Source organism: Salmo salar, chromosome 25, assembly GCF_965601325.2.
Source record: "Salmo salar chromosome 25, fSalSal1, whole genome shotgun sequence".
NCBI lineage: Eukaryota > Metazoa > Chordata > Actinopteri > Salmoniformes > Salmonidae > Salmo > Salmo salar.
The window spans coordinates 40,307,619-40,325,840 of NC_138315.1; the positions used below are offsets into that span (position 1 = coordinate 40,307,619).

The following is an 18,222-nucleotide window of genomic DNA, read 5'->3' on the forward strand; positions in this document are numbered from 1 at the left end:
ACTCAATAAAACCTGAACCTCAACTAAATCTTGTAATAAATAATGTGGAAATTGAGCATGTTGAGATGACTAAACTGCTTGGAGTAACACTAGATTGTAAACTGTCATGGTCAAAACATATTGATGCAGTAGTAGCTAAGATGGGGAGAAGTATGTCCATAATAAAGTGTTACTCTGCCTTCTTAACAACACTATCAACAAGGCAGGTCCTACAGGCCCTAGTTTTGTCGCACCTGGACTACTGTTCAGTCGTGTGGTCAGGTGCCACAAAAAAGGAACTTAGGAAAATTGCAATTGGCTCAGAACAGGGCAGAACAGTTGGCCCTTGGATGTATACGGAGAGCTACACGGGGGACATTACAAAAACGTTCTCTCTCCCTAGATTTGTTAGCTGGGTAGTGAGGTACTGCTCCGTGTCAGCTGTCATGGGCAGCCTTGCTGTATGGAGAAGGTGCTTTCTGTATCCATAAGTGTCTGGATATCTGTGTCCTTCGAATATTTTAATCCTTCTCAACTGTAATGTGATTTGTGGACTCAAATAATGTATTTCAAATGTGTGTCTGTGTGTGCGTTCCCTAGTTTCCGGTGCCTTGCTCTCCTGTACTGGCAGATGTTTCGTCTGAAGAAGGACCAAGCCATGAAGTACTCCAAAGCTCTACTGGACTACTTTAAGGTACAAACCTCACCAGCACCAAGATTTGGTGTGATACAATTAAACGCAGATGTATTCTAATTTAATTGGATAGATTGTAAACATGCGTTTTATGTCGTTCCAGAGTTCTCCCAAAGTGCCAACTACACCCCCCATCTGGAGCGACTCAGGAAAGTAAGGAAGTCTCTCCCTCTCTTATTTCCTCCCTCTAAATCTCTGCAATGTATTTGTGAATGTGTATATGGTATTAGGTTGATTTGATTCTCCCCAGTGAAGCATCATTGTGGTGTTCTCATCCACAGGGGCACAGGGGGGCCTCCCTCCTCTCTCTCCCCCAGCCCCTCAGCCCTCCCCCTGGGCAGCTCCCCCTCTTCCCTCATCAACATTCCCCTACGTATCCACCAGATGGCAGCAAACCACCTGAACATCACCAACAATGTCCTATACAGCTACGAGTACTGGGAGCTAGCAGAAAGCCTGGTCAGAGACAACAATGGTGAGAGAGACTACCCCATTATTAGCCAATGCGTAGATGGACTGAAATGACATCTGTGGTTTTTTGGAGAGAGAGAATGTGAATATTGTTACAACACTGTACATAGACAATAATATAGCATGTTAAATGTCTATTCTTTTGAAACTATTGTGAGTGTAATATTTACTATTGATTTCTGATTGTTTATTTCATTTTTGTTTATTGTTTTTTTCACTTGCTCAGGTTGTTGATACTAGGTTTCATTGCTTTACTTGATTTGATCTAACTCTCTCCTCTCCTCGCTCTCTCCTCCCTCTCTCTCCTCTCCTCCCTCTCTCCTCTCTCCTCCCTCTCCTCCCTCTCTCCTCTCCTCCCTCTCTCCTCTCTCCTCCCTCTCTCCTTCTAACTCTCTCCTCTCCTCCCTCTCCTCCCTCTCCCTCTCCTCCCTCTCCCTCCTCTCTCCTTCTCACTCTCTCCCTCTTTCTGTCTCTCCTCTATCCAGAGTTCTTTAACTACCTGAATACACTGTCAGGGCCATTGACTCTCCACAGTAGTATTGCTCATGCAGTCCAGTACACCAGACAGGGTCTGCAGTGGATACGCATCAGTGCCAACGTGGGCTAGTGGCAGGAGGGAGAGAGGGACACAACCAGTGGGATTATAAATGGAGGATTCCCCCTGCATTCCACGTCGTCAGGATTATTATTATGCTTCAATTCTCAGCATGTACCGTAAATTATGGATTGGATTTATACACAGTGGTGATGCTTTACCTTGTGCTTTATCTTGATTGGGGGAAGGTGTTGTTATTCCTACAATCAAGCAGAGCGAACTGTCTTGGTATCTCTTTCCTCTTCCTGTTCGGATTGTCAGTGCAGATCTACAAAGTGCCACATGGATTTAAAGCCTTTAAACTTGCTGCTTTGCCAAATGTGCCACGCGTGATGATGAAACAAACACAGAAACTGTCTAACAAGGACATTTTAAGAGAAACATGGCACAGTGCACCAGTGAGGACTTTATGATTCTTCTACTGTACAAAACAGACTGTAAAAGATCAAGAGACCTGGACTACATTTCTGAATACAAAGCATTCAACCACAGTAAAACTCTAACTAGCCTCCGCTGCAAAAAGCCACTGTGGAAACCAGTGACCATTTCCTGTCCACTGGGCATAGACGCCAGTTCAATGTCTAGTTTTGATTTATGTTTGGTTGAGTTGTCTACTAACGTGAATTCAACGTGAATAAACAAAAAATGTCACCATGTTATTGGATTTAGGTTAAAAGTCAGTTGGAAAAAATACAAAATTCCCTCGTGTTGATGACTTTTTACAAATCCAATCAGTTTTCCATGTTGATTCAACGTCATCACATTGATTGTTATTGTTAAAATGACGTGGATACAACATTCAACCAGTTTGTGCCCAGTGGGAAGAGACCTGGACTGCATTTCTGGACTACATTTCCCGTGAGCCTTTACAGGACGAATGTATTCATCATGGGAAAGGTGAAGTTGGGATTTTGAGTTTTCTTTTGGATTGTCAGACCACTCATCCCAAAGGGTAGATCAAGTTACCGGCAGCTTTGCTTTCATGACTCCACTGTGTGATGGCCTTTTTAATGACATTTTGAGATACCTTTCACTTTTTTATGTGCACTGTGTGTGTCAGACCATTCATTTTTACAAAAATACCAAAACTAGAGCATTTAGATGTAGTTTTTTTGGCCAGTATTCATGTTCCTGTCTTTGCAAAATTATTATTTATAATATCGTCTAATGTGTTTATCAAAAGTTACATACCAAAATGTGTTTCATAAATGTCTTTTTGATATTGCAAATTGTATGTAGGAGTCTATCTCCTTGTTTATTGAAGCAGAATCTGTACAGTGAGTGTACAAAACATTAGGAACATCTGCTCTTTCCATGACAGACTGACCAAACCAAATCACATTTTATTGGTCACATGCACATGGTTAGCAGATGTTAATGCGAGTGTAGCAAAATGCTTGTGCTTCTAGTTCCGACAGTGCAGCAATATCTAACAAGTGATCTAACAATTCCAAAACTACCTAATACACACAAATCTAAGTAAAGGGATGGAATAAGAATATATAAATATATGGACGACCGGTATAGGCATAGACCGGGTGAAAGCTATGATCCCTTATTGATGTAACTTGTTAAATCCACTTCAATCAGTGTAGATGAAGGGGAGGAGACAGGTTAAAGAAGGATTTTTAAGCCTTGAGACAATTGAGACATGGATTGTGTATGTGTGCCAGTCAGAGGGTGAATGGACAAGACAAAAAATGTAAGTGCTTTTAAACAGGATATAGTAGTAGGTGCCAGGCACACCGGTTTGTGTCAAGAACTGCAACACTGCTGGGTTTTTCCACACTCAACAGTTTCCCATGTGTATCAAGCATGGTCCACCACCCAAATGACATCCAGCCAACTTCACACAACTGTGGGAAGCATTGGAGTCAACATGGGCCAGCATCCCTGTGGAACGCTTTCAACACTTTGTAGACTCCATGCCCTGACGAATTGAGGCTGTTCTGAGGGCAAACTGGATATTAGGAAGGTGTTCCTGATGTTTTATCTATCTGATGATGAACCAGATAGATTGCTACTTAGTGATCTCTCAGATATTTCCAAAATTCTATTTGTCTCACTCAACTTTCCATATGTAGATGTGTGTGTGTGTGTGTGTGTGTGTATTCCAGTTATATAGGCCTAGCTGTATTTCTGCTCAGACTGTTGCTCTTAACTCCCTAGCCAACATGGAGAGAGCTCTCATTCTGCCCCCCTCTCCTCCACCTCTCCCTGTCTTTGACTGACTGACTCCCTAGCCTCTTTCTTTCTGACCCCCCCCCCAAGCTAATTCTTCATCACTTATTACTGCTGCCCATTCCACCAATAGGAAGACTGCCATGGCAAGCCTCAACATCCGCTGTCTGGAACCATAGCAGCAGGCTGTAGCCTACATCTGTGCGCGTGCCAGGTTTTCTGAGGACACTGGCTGGTGGCACAGCGGCCAGTCTGCATCAAAGCACGAGACAAAAGAGAACAAAAAAAAAGTGCTCTTTTTTTTGTCGCACTGGCCTAGTCTACCCCAGTCTTTTCTTCACCAGAGTCCTAATATAGGCCTACTATAGATAATGCAGACTGTCTTACCAGTTTACACACCAGTCCAGACCATTTTCTGCTTTGTGCTCTCTCAATTCAATTCTCTCTCCCTCTCTGTGTGCGTGCATGTATTAGGGGACCAATAGGCTGGATGCAGTAACAGTAAAAACACAGCCCATTCAAGGAGGACGTGCGTGCGTGAGAGGATATGTGGGTGGTCGATAGTAGCCCACCACATCCGCTCGTCCCTAATCCCTTTGGCCAAATCCTATTTACATTTTTAGACCCCTTCTCCGGTGTCTAAATTGAGTAATCGCCACTTTTCTCTGCTGTGGAGACCGAGGATTTAAGGGCTAAGGGAAATGGGCAATGAAATGGAACTTGTCCCTTCACAGCGCTGCGTCAAATGTAGTGTTGTTGACTCGCCACTGGGTGGCACGATAACCCCAGCCAGCTTTCACCGACCTGACAGGGAGGACGGGAGAAACCGGGCAGTTGAGAGGTAGAGCGAGAGAGGAAAAAAGGCAGCCTGGCTGCTGAAAATGGAGAGTACACGGAAAAGGGTGATCGAAAATAATGCAAGAACCACGAGAGGATGTCAAACTTGGAAGACCACGACAGTTACACTAAACTATAAATAAGGAATAACTCCACTGCCTCCTAGACGTTTTAGAAGCCTGCGAGAGCGACATTTAGCTGCTTGCTTTCAGGACAAGTCAATAAAAGAGAGAAAAGGTGAGTACTAAGTGACTACCGCGTTTACAATGGGAACTGTGCAGAGTGCGTGTGGACACTTTGTAGCACACTCGTGCACCTCTTGTTGGTTAATTACGTAACAGGATTTGGACGTAAGCAACGTGTTCCCACTGCACACATGATTTGTGCAGAGTGTGGTGCTGCGACACATGATTCATTCTGTTAGCTAGCTACATTTTGTTGTTTATCAAAAGGTCAAATACGGGGTACTTACTTATAGTTGTCCTGTTTCACACATGTACAGTGTGGTCCAGCCACAGCCAGTTCTCGCCATGCAGGTCACTAATAATTGTTTGTGTTCAGATCGAGGAGGGAGGAAGCAAGGAGGAGGGTTAGTTAGAGAAGGGACTGGTTATATCTGTAACCAACTCCAGCAAGGCCTGCAAGCGTGACCCCAGTAACCTAGTTGCTTTAATCATTTTCAGTACAGTAGGCTGGAGTCAGTGAGGAGAGTAGTGTTAGATAGCTACAGTACATCATATCTAACAGAGCTGACAAAAAAGGAGAGTCTGGAGTTAGTTTGGTAGAACCCCCCCTAACACATGGAACTGTTTTAAGATGGTCATACATGGATCATTTTATGCTATTTGATTTAGAATTTTAGGACCCATGTAGGTATACATTTTTTTTATTAAAAAAATGATTTGATAACATTGAATTTGGCCTGTACTACTATAGCCCATAGAAACTCATTGAATAACACATTAATAAAAAAAGGCAAAAGAGACAGTAAAAAAATAAATCATGAGGAAGGTTTTGAAGGGTCTGTCCTATATCTAGGAGATAAGAAAACTCAGGAAATATCATTTTTGGGAGATACATATTTAACCCCCACAAAACGACTTGTTTTAAACCGGCACTGGGTTACCCTCAGAGGAGTCACATCTTTCCATAGAGTGCTCATATTATACTGAACACAAATATAAATGCAACATTTAAAGTGTTGGTTTCATGAGCTGATATAAAAGATCCCAGAAATGTTCCATATGCACAAAAAGCTTATTTGTCTTAATTTATTTTTGCACAAATGTGTTTACATCCCTGTAGGTGAGCATTTCTCCTTTGCCAAGATAATCCATCCACCTGACAGGTGACAGAATGTCCACCAGAGCTGTTGCCATAATGTAATGTTTAGTTCATTTTTAGGGCTCCCGAGTGGCGCAGCGGTCTAAGGCACTGCATCTCAGTGCTTGAGGCGTCATTACAGACAACCTGGTTTGAATCCAGGCTGTATCACAACCGGCCGTGATCGGGAGTCCCATAGGGCGGCGCGCAGTTGGTCCAGCGTCGTCCGGGTTTGGCCGGTGTAGGCCGTCATTGTCAATAAGAATTTGTTCTTAACTGACTTGCCTACTTAAATAAAGGTTAAATCAACCATGTCGTTTTAGCGAATTTTGCGGTATGTCCAACCGGCCTCACAACCGCAGACTACGTGTAACCATGCCAGCCCAGGACCTCCACATCCGGCTTATTCACCTGCGGGATAGTCAAATCAAAGTTTATTTGTCACGTGCGCCGAATACAACAGGTGTAGACCTTACAGTGAAATGCTTACTTACAGGCTCTAACCAACAGTGCAATTTCAAAAAAAATTAAATAAAAAGCTATTAGGTGAACAATAGGTAAGTAAAGAAATAGAAACAACAGTAAAAAGAGAGTGCAAAATAACAGTATCACGGCTATAACAGTAGTGAGGCTATATACACTCCGGTACCGCTTGCCATGCGGTAGTAGAGAGAACAGTCTATGACTAGGGTGGCTGGTGTCTTTGACAATTTTTAGGGCCTTCCTCTGACACCGCCTGGTGTAGAGGTCCTGGATGGCAGGAAGCTTGGCCCCAGTGATGTACTGGGCCGTACGCACTATCCTCTGTAGTCCCTTGCGGTCGGAGGCCGAGCAGTTGCCGTACCAGGCAGGGATGCAACCAGTCAGGATGCTCTCGATGTTGCAGCTGTAGAACCTTTTTGATGATCTGAGGACCCATGCCAAATATTGTAGTTTCCTGAGGGGGAATAGGCTTTGTCATGCCCTCTTCATGACTGTCTTGGTGTGTTTGGACCATTCTAGTTTGTTGGTGATGTGGACACCAAGGAACTTGAAGCTCTCAGCCTGCTCCACTGCAGCCCTATCGATGAGAATGGGGGTGTGCTCGGTCCTCTTTTTCCTATTTTCCACAATCATCTCTTTAGTCTTGGTTACCACCCAGCCAGGTCTCTGACCTCCTCCCTATAGGCTGTCTGAGACAAGCCACCGGACAGCTGATGAAACTGTGGATTTGCACAACCCAAAACATTCTGCAGAAACCATCTCGAGGAGCTCATCTGTGTGTTCGTCGTTCTCACCAGGGTCTTGACCTGACTGCAGTTCGGCATCGTACCCGACTTCAGTCGGCAAATGTCCCAGTTCTTCCATGGCCTGCATACTCACCAGACATGCCACACATTGAGCATGTTTGGGATGCTGTGGATCGACATGTACCATAGCGTGTTCCAGTTCCCGTCAATATCCAGGAACTTTGCACAGCAATTGAAGAAGAGTGGGACAACATTCCACAGGCTACAATCAACAGCCTGATCAACTCTATGCAAAGGAGATGTGTCGTGCTGCTTGAGGCAAATGGTGGTCACCAGAAACTGACTGGTTTTCTGATCCACGCCCCACTTAACTGTATTCACAGTCATGTGAAATCCATAGATTAGGGCCTAATGAATTTATTTCAATTGATTGATTTCCTTATGTGAACTGTAACTCAGTAAAATCTTTGAAATTGTAGCATGTTGCGTTTATTTTTGTTCATTGTAGATTGTAGGCCAAATCGTTCAAGCCGAACCTCTCATTCCAAAATCATGGACATTTTTAATATGGAGTTGAGAGGACTCTGTATGCGTCGGACATGATGAGAGGACTCTGTATGTGTCGGACATGATGAGAGGACTCTGTATGTGTCGGACATGATGAGAGGACTCTGTATGTGTCGGACATGATGAGAGGACGTGCTCTATGCGTCGGACATGATGAGAGGACTCTGTATGTGTCGGACATGATGAGAGGACTCTGTATGTGTCGGACATGATGAGAGGACTCTATATGCGTCGGACATGATGAGAGGACTCTGTATGTGTCGGACATGATGAGAGGACGTGCTCTATGCGTCGGACATGATGAGAGGACTCTGTATGCGTCGGACATGATGAGAGGACTCTGTATGTGTCGGACATGATGAGAGGACTCTGTATGCGTCGGACATGATGAGAGGACTCTGTATGCGTCGGACATGATGAGAGGACTCTGTATGCGTCGGACATGATGAGAGGACTCTGTATGCGTCGGACATGATGAGAGGACTCTGTATGCGTCGGACATGATGAGAGGACTCTGTATGCGTCGGACATGATGAGAGGACTCTGTATGCGTCGGACATGATGAGAGGACTCTGTATGCGTCGGACACGATGAGAGGACTCTGTATGCGTCGGACATGATGAGAGGACTCTGTATATGTCGGACATGATGAGAGGACTCTGTATGCGTCGGACATGATGAGAGGACTCTGTATGCGTCGGACATGATGAGAGGACTCTGTATGCGTCGGACATGATGAGAGGACTCTGTATGTGTCGGACATGATGAAAGGACGTGCTCTATGTGTCGGACATGATGAGAGGACTCTGTATGCGTCGGACATGATGAGAGGACTCTGTATGTGTCGGACATGATGAGAGGACTCTGTATGTGTCGGACATGATGAGAGGACGTGCTCTATGTGTCGGACATGATGAGAGGACTCTGTATGCGTCGGACATGATGAGAGGACTCTGTATGTGTCGGACATGATGAGAGGACTCTGTATGCGTCGGACATGATGAGAGGACTCTGTATGCGTCGGACATGATGAGAGGACTCTGTATGCGTCGGACATGATGAGAGGACTCTGTATATGTCGGACATGATGAGAGGACTCTGTATGCGTCGGACATGATGAGAGGACTCTGTATGCGTCGGACATGATGAGAGGACTCTGTATGCGTCGGACATGATGAGAGGACTCTGTATGCGTCGGACATGATGAGAGGACTCTGTATGCGTCGGACATGATGAGAGGACTCTGTATGCGTCGGACATGATGAGAGGACTCTGTATGCGTCGGACATGATGAGAGGACTCTGTATGCGTCGGACATGATGAGAGGACTCTGTATGCGTCGGACATGATGAGAGGACTCTGTATGCGTCGGACATGATGAGAGGACTCTGTATGCGTCGGACATGATGAGAGGACTCTGTATGCGTCGGACATGATGAGAGGACTCTGTATATGTCGGACATGATGAGAGGACTCTGTATGCGTCGGACATGATGAGAGGACTCTGTATGCGTCGGACATGATGAGAGGACTCTGTATGCGTCGGACATGATGAGAGGACTCTGTATGCGTCGGACATGATGAGAGGACTCTGTATGCGTCGGACATGATGAGAGGACTCTGTATGCGTCGGACATGATGAGAGGACTCTGTATGCGTCGGACATGATGAGAGGACTCTGTATGCGTCGGACATGATGAGAGGACTCTGTATGCGTCGGACATGATGAGAGGACTCTGTATGCGTCGGACATGATGAGAGGACTCTGTATGCTTCGGACATGATGAGAGGACTCTGTATGCGTCGGACATGATGAGAGGACTCTGTATGCGTCGGACATGATGAGAGGACTCTGTATGCGTCGGACATGATGAGAGGACTCTGTATGTGTCGGACATGATGAGAGGACTCTGTATGTGTCGGACATGATGAGAGGACTCTGTATGCGTCGGACATGATGAGAGGACTCTGTATGTGTCGGACATGATGAGAGGACTCTGTATGTGTCGGACATGATGAGAGGACTCTGTATGTGTCGGACATGATGAGAGGACGTGCTCTATGTGTCGGACATGATGAGAGGACTCTGTATGCGTCGGACATGATGAGAGGACTCCGTATGTGTCGGACATGATGAGAGGACTCTGTATGCGTCGGACATGATGAGAGGACTCTGTATGCGTCGGACATGATGAGAGGACTCTGTATGCGTCGGACATGATGAGAGGACTCTGTATGTGTCGGACATGATGAGAGGACTCTGTATGCGTCGGACATGATGAGAGGACTCTGTATGCGTCGGACATGATGAGAGGACTCTGTATATGTCGGACATGATGAGAGGACTCTGTATGCGTCGGACATGATGAGAGGACTCTGTATGTGTCGGACATGATGAGAGGACGTGCTCTATGCGTCGGACATGATGAGAGGACTCTGTATGCGTCGGACATGATGAGAGGACTCTGTATGTGTCGGACATGATGAGAGGACTCTGTATGTGTCGGACATGATGAGAGGACTCTGTATGTGTCGGACATGATGAGAGGACGTGCTCTATGTGTCGGACATGATGAGAGGACTCTGTATGCGTCGGACATGATGAGAGGACTCTGTATGCGTCGGACATGATGAGAGGACTCTGTATGCGTCGGACATGATGAGAGGACTCTGTATGCGTCGGACATGATGAGAGGACTCTGTATATGTCGGACATGATGAGAGGACTCTGTATGCGTCGGACATGATGAGAGGACTCTGTATATGTCGGACATGATGAGAGGACCCTGTATGCGTCGGACATGATGAGAGGACTCTGTATGCGTCGGACATGATGAGAGGACTCTGTATGCGTCGGACATGATGAGAGGACTCTGTATGCGTCGGACATGATGAGAGGACTCTGTATGCGTCGGACATGATGAGAGGACTCTGTATGCGTCGGACATGATGAGAGGACTCTGTATGTGTCGGACATGATGAGAGGACTCCGTATGCGTCGGACATGATGAGAGGACTCCGTATGCGTCGGACATGATGAGAGGACTTTGTATGCGTCGGACATGATGAGAGGACTCTGTATGCGTCGGACATGATGAGAGGACTCTGTATGCGTCGGACATGATGAGAGGACTCTGTATGCGTCGGACATGATGAGAGGACTCTGTATGCGTCGGACATGATGAGAGGACTCTGTATGCGTCGGACATGATGAGAGGACGTGCTCTATGCGTCGGACATGATGAGTGGACTCTGTATGTGTCGGACATGATGAGAGGACTCTGTATGTGTCGGACATGATGAGAGGACTCTGTATGTGTCGGACATGATGAGAGGACTCTGTATGTGTCGGACATGATGAGAGGACTCTGTATGCGTCGGACATGATGAGAGGACTCTGTATGCGTCGGACATGATGAGAGGACTCTGTATGTGTCGGACATGATGAGAGGACTCTGTATGCGTCGGACATGATGAGAGGACTCTGTATGTGTCGGACATGATGAGAGGACATGCTCTATGCGTCGGACATGATGAGAGGACATGCTCTATGCGTCGGACATGATGAGAGGACTCTGTATGTGTCGGACATGATGAGAGGACTCTGTATGTGTCGGACATGATGAGAGGACTCTGTATGTGTCGGACATGATGAGAGGACTCTGTATGTGTCGGACATGATGAGAGGACGTGCTCTATGTGTCGGACATGATGAGAGGACTCTGTATGCGTCGGACATGATGAGAGGACTCCGTATGTGTCGGACATGATGAGAGGACTCTGTATGCGTCGGACATGATGAGAGGACTCTGTATGTGTCGGACATGATGAGAGGACGTGCTCTATGCGTCGGACGTGATGAGAGGACTCTGTATGCGTCGGACATGATGAGAGGACTCTGTATGTGTCGGACATGATGAGAGGACTCTGTATGTGTCGGACATGATGAGAGGACGTGCTCTATGCGTCGGACATGATGAGAGGACTCTGTATGCGTCGGACATGATGAGAGGACTCTGTATGTGTCGGACATGATGAGAGGACTCTGTATGTGTCGGACATGATGAGAGGACTCTGTATGTGTCGGACATGATGAGAGGACGTGCTCTATGTGTCGGACATGACTAGAGGACTCTGTATGCGTCGGACATGATGAGAGGACTCTGTATGTGTCGGACATGATGAGAGGACTCTGTATGCGTCGGACATGATGAGAGGACTCTGTATGCGTCGGACATGATGAGAGGACTCTGTATATGTCGGACATGATGAGAGGACTCTGTATGCGTCGGACATGATGAGAGGACTCTGTATGCGTCGGACATGATGAGAGGACTCTGTATGCGTCGGACATGATGAGTGGACTCCGTATGCGTCGGACATGATGAGAGGACTCTGTATGCGTCGGACATGATGAGAGGACTCTGTATGCGTCGGACATGATGAGAGGACTCTGTATGCGTCGGACATGATGAGAGGACTCTGTATGCGTCGGACATGATGAGAGGACTCTGTATGCGTCGGACATGATGAGAGGACTCTGTATGCGTCGGACATGATGAGAGGACTCTGTATGCGTCGGACATGATGAGAGGACTCTGTATGCGTCGGACATGATGAGAGGACTCTGTATGCGTCGGACATGATGAGAGGACGTGCTCTATGCGTCGGACATGATGAGTGGACTCTGTATGTGTCGGACATGATGAGAGGACTCTGTATGTGTCGGACGTGATGAGAGGACTCTGTATGTGTCGGACATGATGAAAGGACTCTGTATGTGTCGGACATGATGAGAGGACTCTGTATGTGTCGGACATGATGAGAGGACTCTGTATGCGTCGGACATGATGAGAGGACTCTGTATGCGTCGGACATGATGAGAGGACTCTGTATGTGTCGGACATGATGAGAGGACTCTGTATGCGTCGGACATGATGAGAGGACTCTGTATGCGTCGGACATGATGAGAGGACTCTGTATGTGTCGGACATGATGAGAGGACGTGCTCTATGCGTCGGACATGATGAGAGGACTCTGTATGCGTCGGACATGATGAGAGGACTCTGTATGTGTCGGACATGATGAGAGGACATGCTCTATGCGTCGGACATGATGAGAGGACATGCTCTATGCGTCGGACATGATGAGAGGACTCTGTATGTGTCGGACATGATGAGAGGACTCTGTATGTGTCGGACATGATGAGAGGACTCTGTATGTGTCGGACATGATGAGAGGACTCTGTATGTGTCGGACATGATGAGAGGACGTGCTCTATGCGTCGGACATGATGAGAGGACTCTGTATGCGTCGGACATGATGAGAGGACTCTGTATGTGTCGGACATGATGAGAGGACTCTGTATGTGTCGGACATGATGAGAGGACTCTGTATGTGTCGGACATGATGAGAGGACTCTGTATGCGTCGGACATGATGAGAGGACTCTGTATGCGTCGGACATGATGAGAGGACTCTGTATGCGTCGGACATGATGAGAGGACTCTGTATGCGTCGGACATGATGAGAGGACTCTGTATGCGTCGGACATGATGAGAGGACTCTGTATGCGTCGGACATGATGAGAGGACTCTGTATGTGTCGGACATGATGAGAGGACTCTGTATGTGTCGGACATGATGAGAGGACGTGCTCTATGTGTCGGACATGATGAGAGGACTCTGTATGCGTCGGACATGATGAGAGGACTCTGTATGTGTCGGACATGATGAGAAGACTCTGTATGCGTCGGACATGATGAGAGGACTCTGTATGCGTCGGACATGATGAGAGGACTCTGTATGCGTCGGACATGATGAGAGGACTCTGTATGCGTCGGACATGATGAGAGGACTCTGTATGCGTCGGACATGATGAGAGGACTCTGTATATGTCGGACATGATGAGAGGACTCTGTATGCGTCGGACATGATGAGAGGACTCTGTATGCGTCGGACATGATGAGAGGACTCTGTATGCGTCGGACATGATGAGAGGACTCTGTATGTGTCGGACATGATGAGAGGACTGTATGTGTCGGACATGATGAGAGGACTGTATGTGTCGGACATGATGAGAGGACTCTGTATGTGTCGGACATGATGAGAGGACGTGCTCTATGCGTCGGACATGATGAGAGGACTCTGTATGTGTCAGACATGATGAGAGGACTCTGTATGCGTCGGACATGATGAGAGGACTCTGTATGCGTCGGACATGATGAGAGGACTCTGTATGCGTCGGACATGATGAGAGGACTCTGTATGCGTCGGACATGATGAGAGGACTCTGTATGCGTCGGACATGATGAGAGGACTCTGTATGTGTCGGACATGATGAGAGGACTCTGTATGTGTCGGACATGATGAGAGGACTCTGTATGTGTCGGACATGATGAGAGGACTCCGTATGCGTCGGACATGATGAGAGGACTCCGTATGCGTCGGACATGATGAGAGGACTCCGTATGTGTCGGACATGATGAGAGGACTCCGTATGCGTCGGAAATGATGAGAGGACTCGGTATGCGTCGGACATGATGAGAGGACTCTGTATGCGTCGGACATGATGAGAGGACTCTGTATGCGTCGGACATGATGAGAGGACTCTGTATGCGTCGGACATGATGAGAGGACTCTGTATGTGTCGGACATGATGAGAGGACTCTGTATGTGTCGGACATGATGAGAGGACTCTGTATGTGTCGGACATGATGAGAGGACTCTGTATGTGTCGGACATGATGAGAGGACTCTGTATGCGTCGGACATGATGAGAGGACTCTGTATGCGTCGGACATGATGAGAGGACTCTGTATGCGTCGGACATGATGAGAGGACTCTGTATGCGTCGGACATGATGAGAGGACTCTGTATGTGTCGGACATGATGAGAGGACTCTGTATGCGTCGGACATGATGAGAGGACTCTGTATGCGTCGGACATGATGAGAGGACTATGTATGGTATGCGTCGGACATGATGAGAGGACTCTGTATATGTCGGACATGATGAGAGGACTCTGTATGCGTCGGACATGATGAGAGGACTCTGAATGCGTCGGACATGATGAGAGGACTCTGTATGCGTCGGACATGATGAGAGGACTCTGTATGTGTCGGACATGATGAGAGGACTGTATGTGTCGGACATGATGAGAGGACTGTATGTGTCGGACATGATGAGAGGACTCTGTATGTGTCGGACATGATGAGAGGACGTGCTCTATGCGTCGGACATGATGAGAGGACTCTGTATGTGTCGGACATGATGAGAGGACTCTGTATGCGTCGGACATGATGAGAGGACTCTGTATGCGTCGGACATGATGAGAGGACTCCGTATGTGTCGGACATGATGAGAGGACTCCGTATGTGTCGGACATGATGAGAGGACTCCGTATGCGTCGGACATGATGAGAGGACTCTGTATGCGTCGGACATGATGAGAGGACTCTGTATGCGTCGGACATGATGAGAGGACTCTGTATGCGTCGGACATGATGAGAGGACTCTGTATGCGTCGGACATGATGAGAGGACTCTGTATGCGTCGGACATGATGAGAGGACTCTGTATGTGTCGGACATGATGAGAGGACTGTATGTGTCGGACATGATGAGAGGACTGTATGTGTCGGACATGATGAGAGGACTCTGTATGTGTCGGACATGATGAGAGGACGTGCTCTATGCGTCGGACATGATGAGAGGACTCTGTATGTGTCGGACATGATGAGAGGACTCTGTATGCGTCGGACATGATGAGAGGACTCTGTATGCGTCGGACATGATGAGAGGACTCTGTATGTGTCGGACATGATGAGAGGACTCTGTATGCGTCGGACATGATGAGAGGACTCTGTATGCGTCGGACATGATGAGAGGACTCTGTATGCGTCGGACATGATGAGAGGACTCTGTATGCGTCGGACATGATGAGAGGACTCTGTATGCGTCGGACATGATGAGAGGACTCTGTATGTGTCGGACATGATGAGAGGACTCTGTATGTGTCGGACATGATGAGAGGACGTGCTCTATGTGTCGGACATGATGAGAGGACTCTGTATGCGTCGGACATGATGAGAGGACTCTGTATGTGTCGGACATGATGAGAAGACTCTGTATGCGTCGGACATGATGAGAGGACTCTGTATGCGTCGGACATGATGAGAGGACTCTGTATGCGTCGGACATGATGAGAGGACTCTGTATGCGTCGGACATGATGAGAGGACTCTGTATGCGTCGGACATGATGAGAGGACTCTGTATATGTCGGACATGATGAGAGGACTCTGTATGCGTCGGACATGATGAGAGGACTCTGTATGCGTCGGACATGATGAGAGGACTCTGTATGCGTCGGACATGATGAGAGGACTCTGTATGTGTCGGACATGATGAGAGGACTGTATGTGTCGGACATGATGAGAGGACTGTATGTGTCGGACATGATGAGAGGACTCTGTATGTGTCGGACATGATGAGAGGACGTGCTCTATGCGTCGGACATGATGAGAGGACTCTGTATGTGTCAGACATGATGAGAGGACTCTGTATGCGTCGGACATGATGAGAGGACTCTGTATGCGTCGGACATGATGAGAGGACTCTGTATGCGTCGGACATGATGAGAGGACTCTGTATGCGTCGGACATGATGAGAGGACTCTGTATGCGTCGGACATGATGAGAGGACTCTGTATGTGTCGGACATGATGAGAGGACTCTGTATGTGTCGGACATGATGAGAGGACTCTGTATGTGTCGGACATGATGAGAGGACTCCGTATGCGTCGGACATGATGAGAGGACTCCGTATGCGTCGGACATGATGAGAGGACTCCGTATGTGTCGGACATGATGAGAGGACTCCGTATGCGTCGGAAATGATGAGAGGACTCGGTATGCGTCGGACATGATGAGAGGACTCTGTATGCGTCGGACATGATGAGAGGACTCTGTATGCGTCGGACATGATGAGAGGACTCTGTATGCGTCGGACATGATGAGAGGACTCTGTATGTGTCGGACATGATGAGAGGACTCTGTATGTGTCGGACATGATGAGAGGACTCTGTATGTGTCGGACATGATGAGAGGACTCTGTATGTGTCGGACATGATGAGAGGACTCTGTATGCGTCGGACATGATGAGAGGACTCTGTATGCGTCGGACATGATGAGAGGACTCTGTATGCGTCGGACATGATGAGAGGACTCTGTATGCGTCGGACATGATGAGAGGACTCTGTATGTGTCGGACATGATGAGAGGACTCTGTATGCGTCGGACATGATGAGAGGACTCTGTATGCGTCGGACATGATGAGAGGACTATGTATGGTATGCGTCGGACATGATGAGAGGACTCTGTATATGTCGGACATGATGAGAGGACTCTGTATGCGTCGGACATGATGAGAGGACTCTGAATGCGTCGGACATGATGAGAGGACTCTGTATGCGTCGGACATGATGAGAGGACTCTGTATGTGTCGGACATGATGAGAGGACTGTATGTGTCGGACATGATGAGAGGACTGTATGTGTCGGACATGATGAGAGGACTCTGTATGTGTCGGACATGATGAGAGGACGTGCTCTATGCGTCGGACATGATGAGAGGACTCTGTATGTGTCGGACATGATGAGAGGACTCTGTATGCGTCGGACATGATGAGAGGACTCTGTATGCGTCGGACATGATGAGAGGACTCCGTATGTGTCGGACATGATGAGAGGACTCCGTATGTGTCGGACATGATGAGAGGACTCCGTATGCGTCGGACATGATGAGAGGACTCTGTATGCGTCGGACATGATGAGAGGACTCTGTATGCGTCGGACATGATGAGAGGACTCTGTATGCGTCGGACATGATGAGAGGACTCTGTATGCGTCGGACATGATGAGAGGACTCTGTATGTGTCGGACATGATGAGAGGACTCTGTATGTGTCGGACATGATGAGAGGACTGTATGTGTCGGACATGATGAGAGGACTCTGTATGTGTCGGACATGATGAGAGGACGTGCTCTATGCGTCGGACATGATGAGAGGACTCTGTATGTGTCGGACATGATGAGAGGACTCTGTATGCGTCGGACATGATGAGAGGACTCTGTATGCGTCGGACATGATGAGAGGACTCCGTATGTGTCGGACATGATGAGAGGACTCCGTATGTGTCGGACATGATGAGAGGACTCCGTATGCGTCGGACATGATGAGAGGACTCTGTATGCGTCGGACATGATGAGAGGACTCTGTATGCGTCGGACATGATGAGAGGACTCTGTATGCGTCGGACATGATGAGAGGACTCTGTATGCGTCGGACATGATG

The 18,222-nt window shown here is 47.7% G+C and overlaps 2 protein-coding genes across 3 annotated transcripts in view; both read left to right on the top strand.

Annotated features, from left to right (window-relative positions):
• LOC106586736 (uncharacterized) overlaps positions 1-2,971 on the top strand; it is a 32,484-nt gene extending 29,513 nt beyond the window's left edge. Inside the window, exons 15-18 of the mRNA XM_045707621.2 lie at positions 580-673; positions 777-826; positions 955-1,148; positions 1,630-2,971. Of these exons, the coding sequence (XP_045563577.2) occupies positions 580-673; positions 777-826; positions 955-1,148; positions 1,630-1,751 (460 nt within the window). The 3' untranslated portion in view covers positions 1,752-2,971. The remainder of the gene's footprint in view (positions 1-579; positions 674-776; positions 827-954; positions 1,149-1,629) is intronic.
• A 1,659-nt stretch (positions 2,972-4,630) lies between these two features.
• The window catches only part of LOC106586740 (translesion synthesis protein REV1), a 79,360-nt gene continuing 65,768 nt past the window's right edge, over positions 4,631-18,222 (top strand). For both annotated transcript variants that reach the window (XM_082969152.1, XM_082969153.1), the window contains exon 1: positions 4,631-4,994. The gene's annotated coding sequence lies outside the window, so the exon portion shown is untranslated. The remainder of the gene's footprint in view (positions 4,995-18,222) is intronic.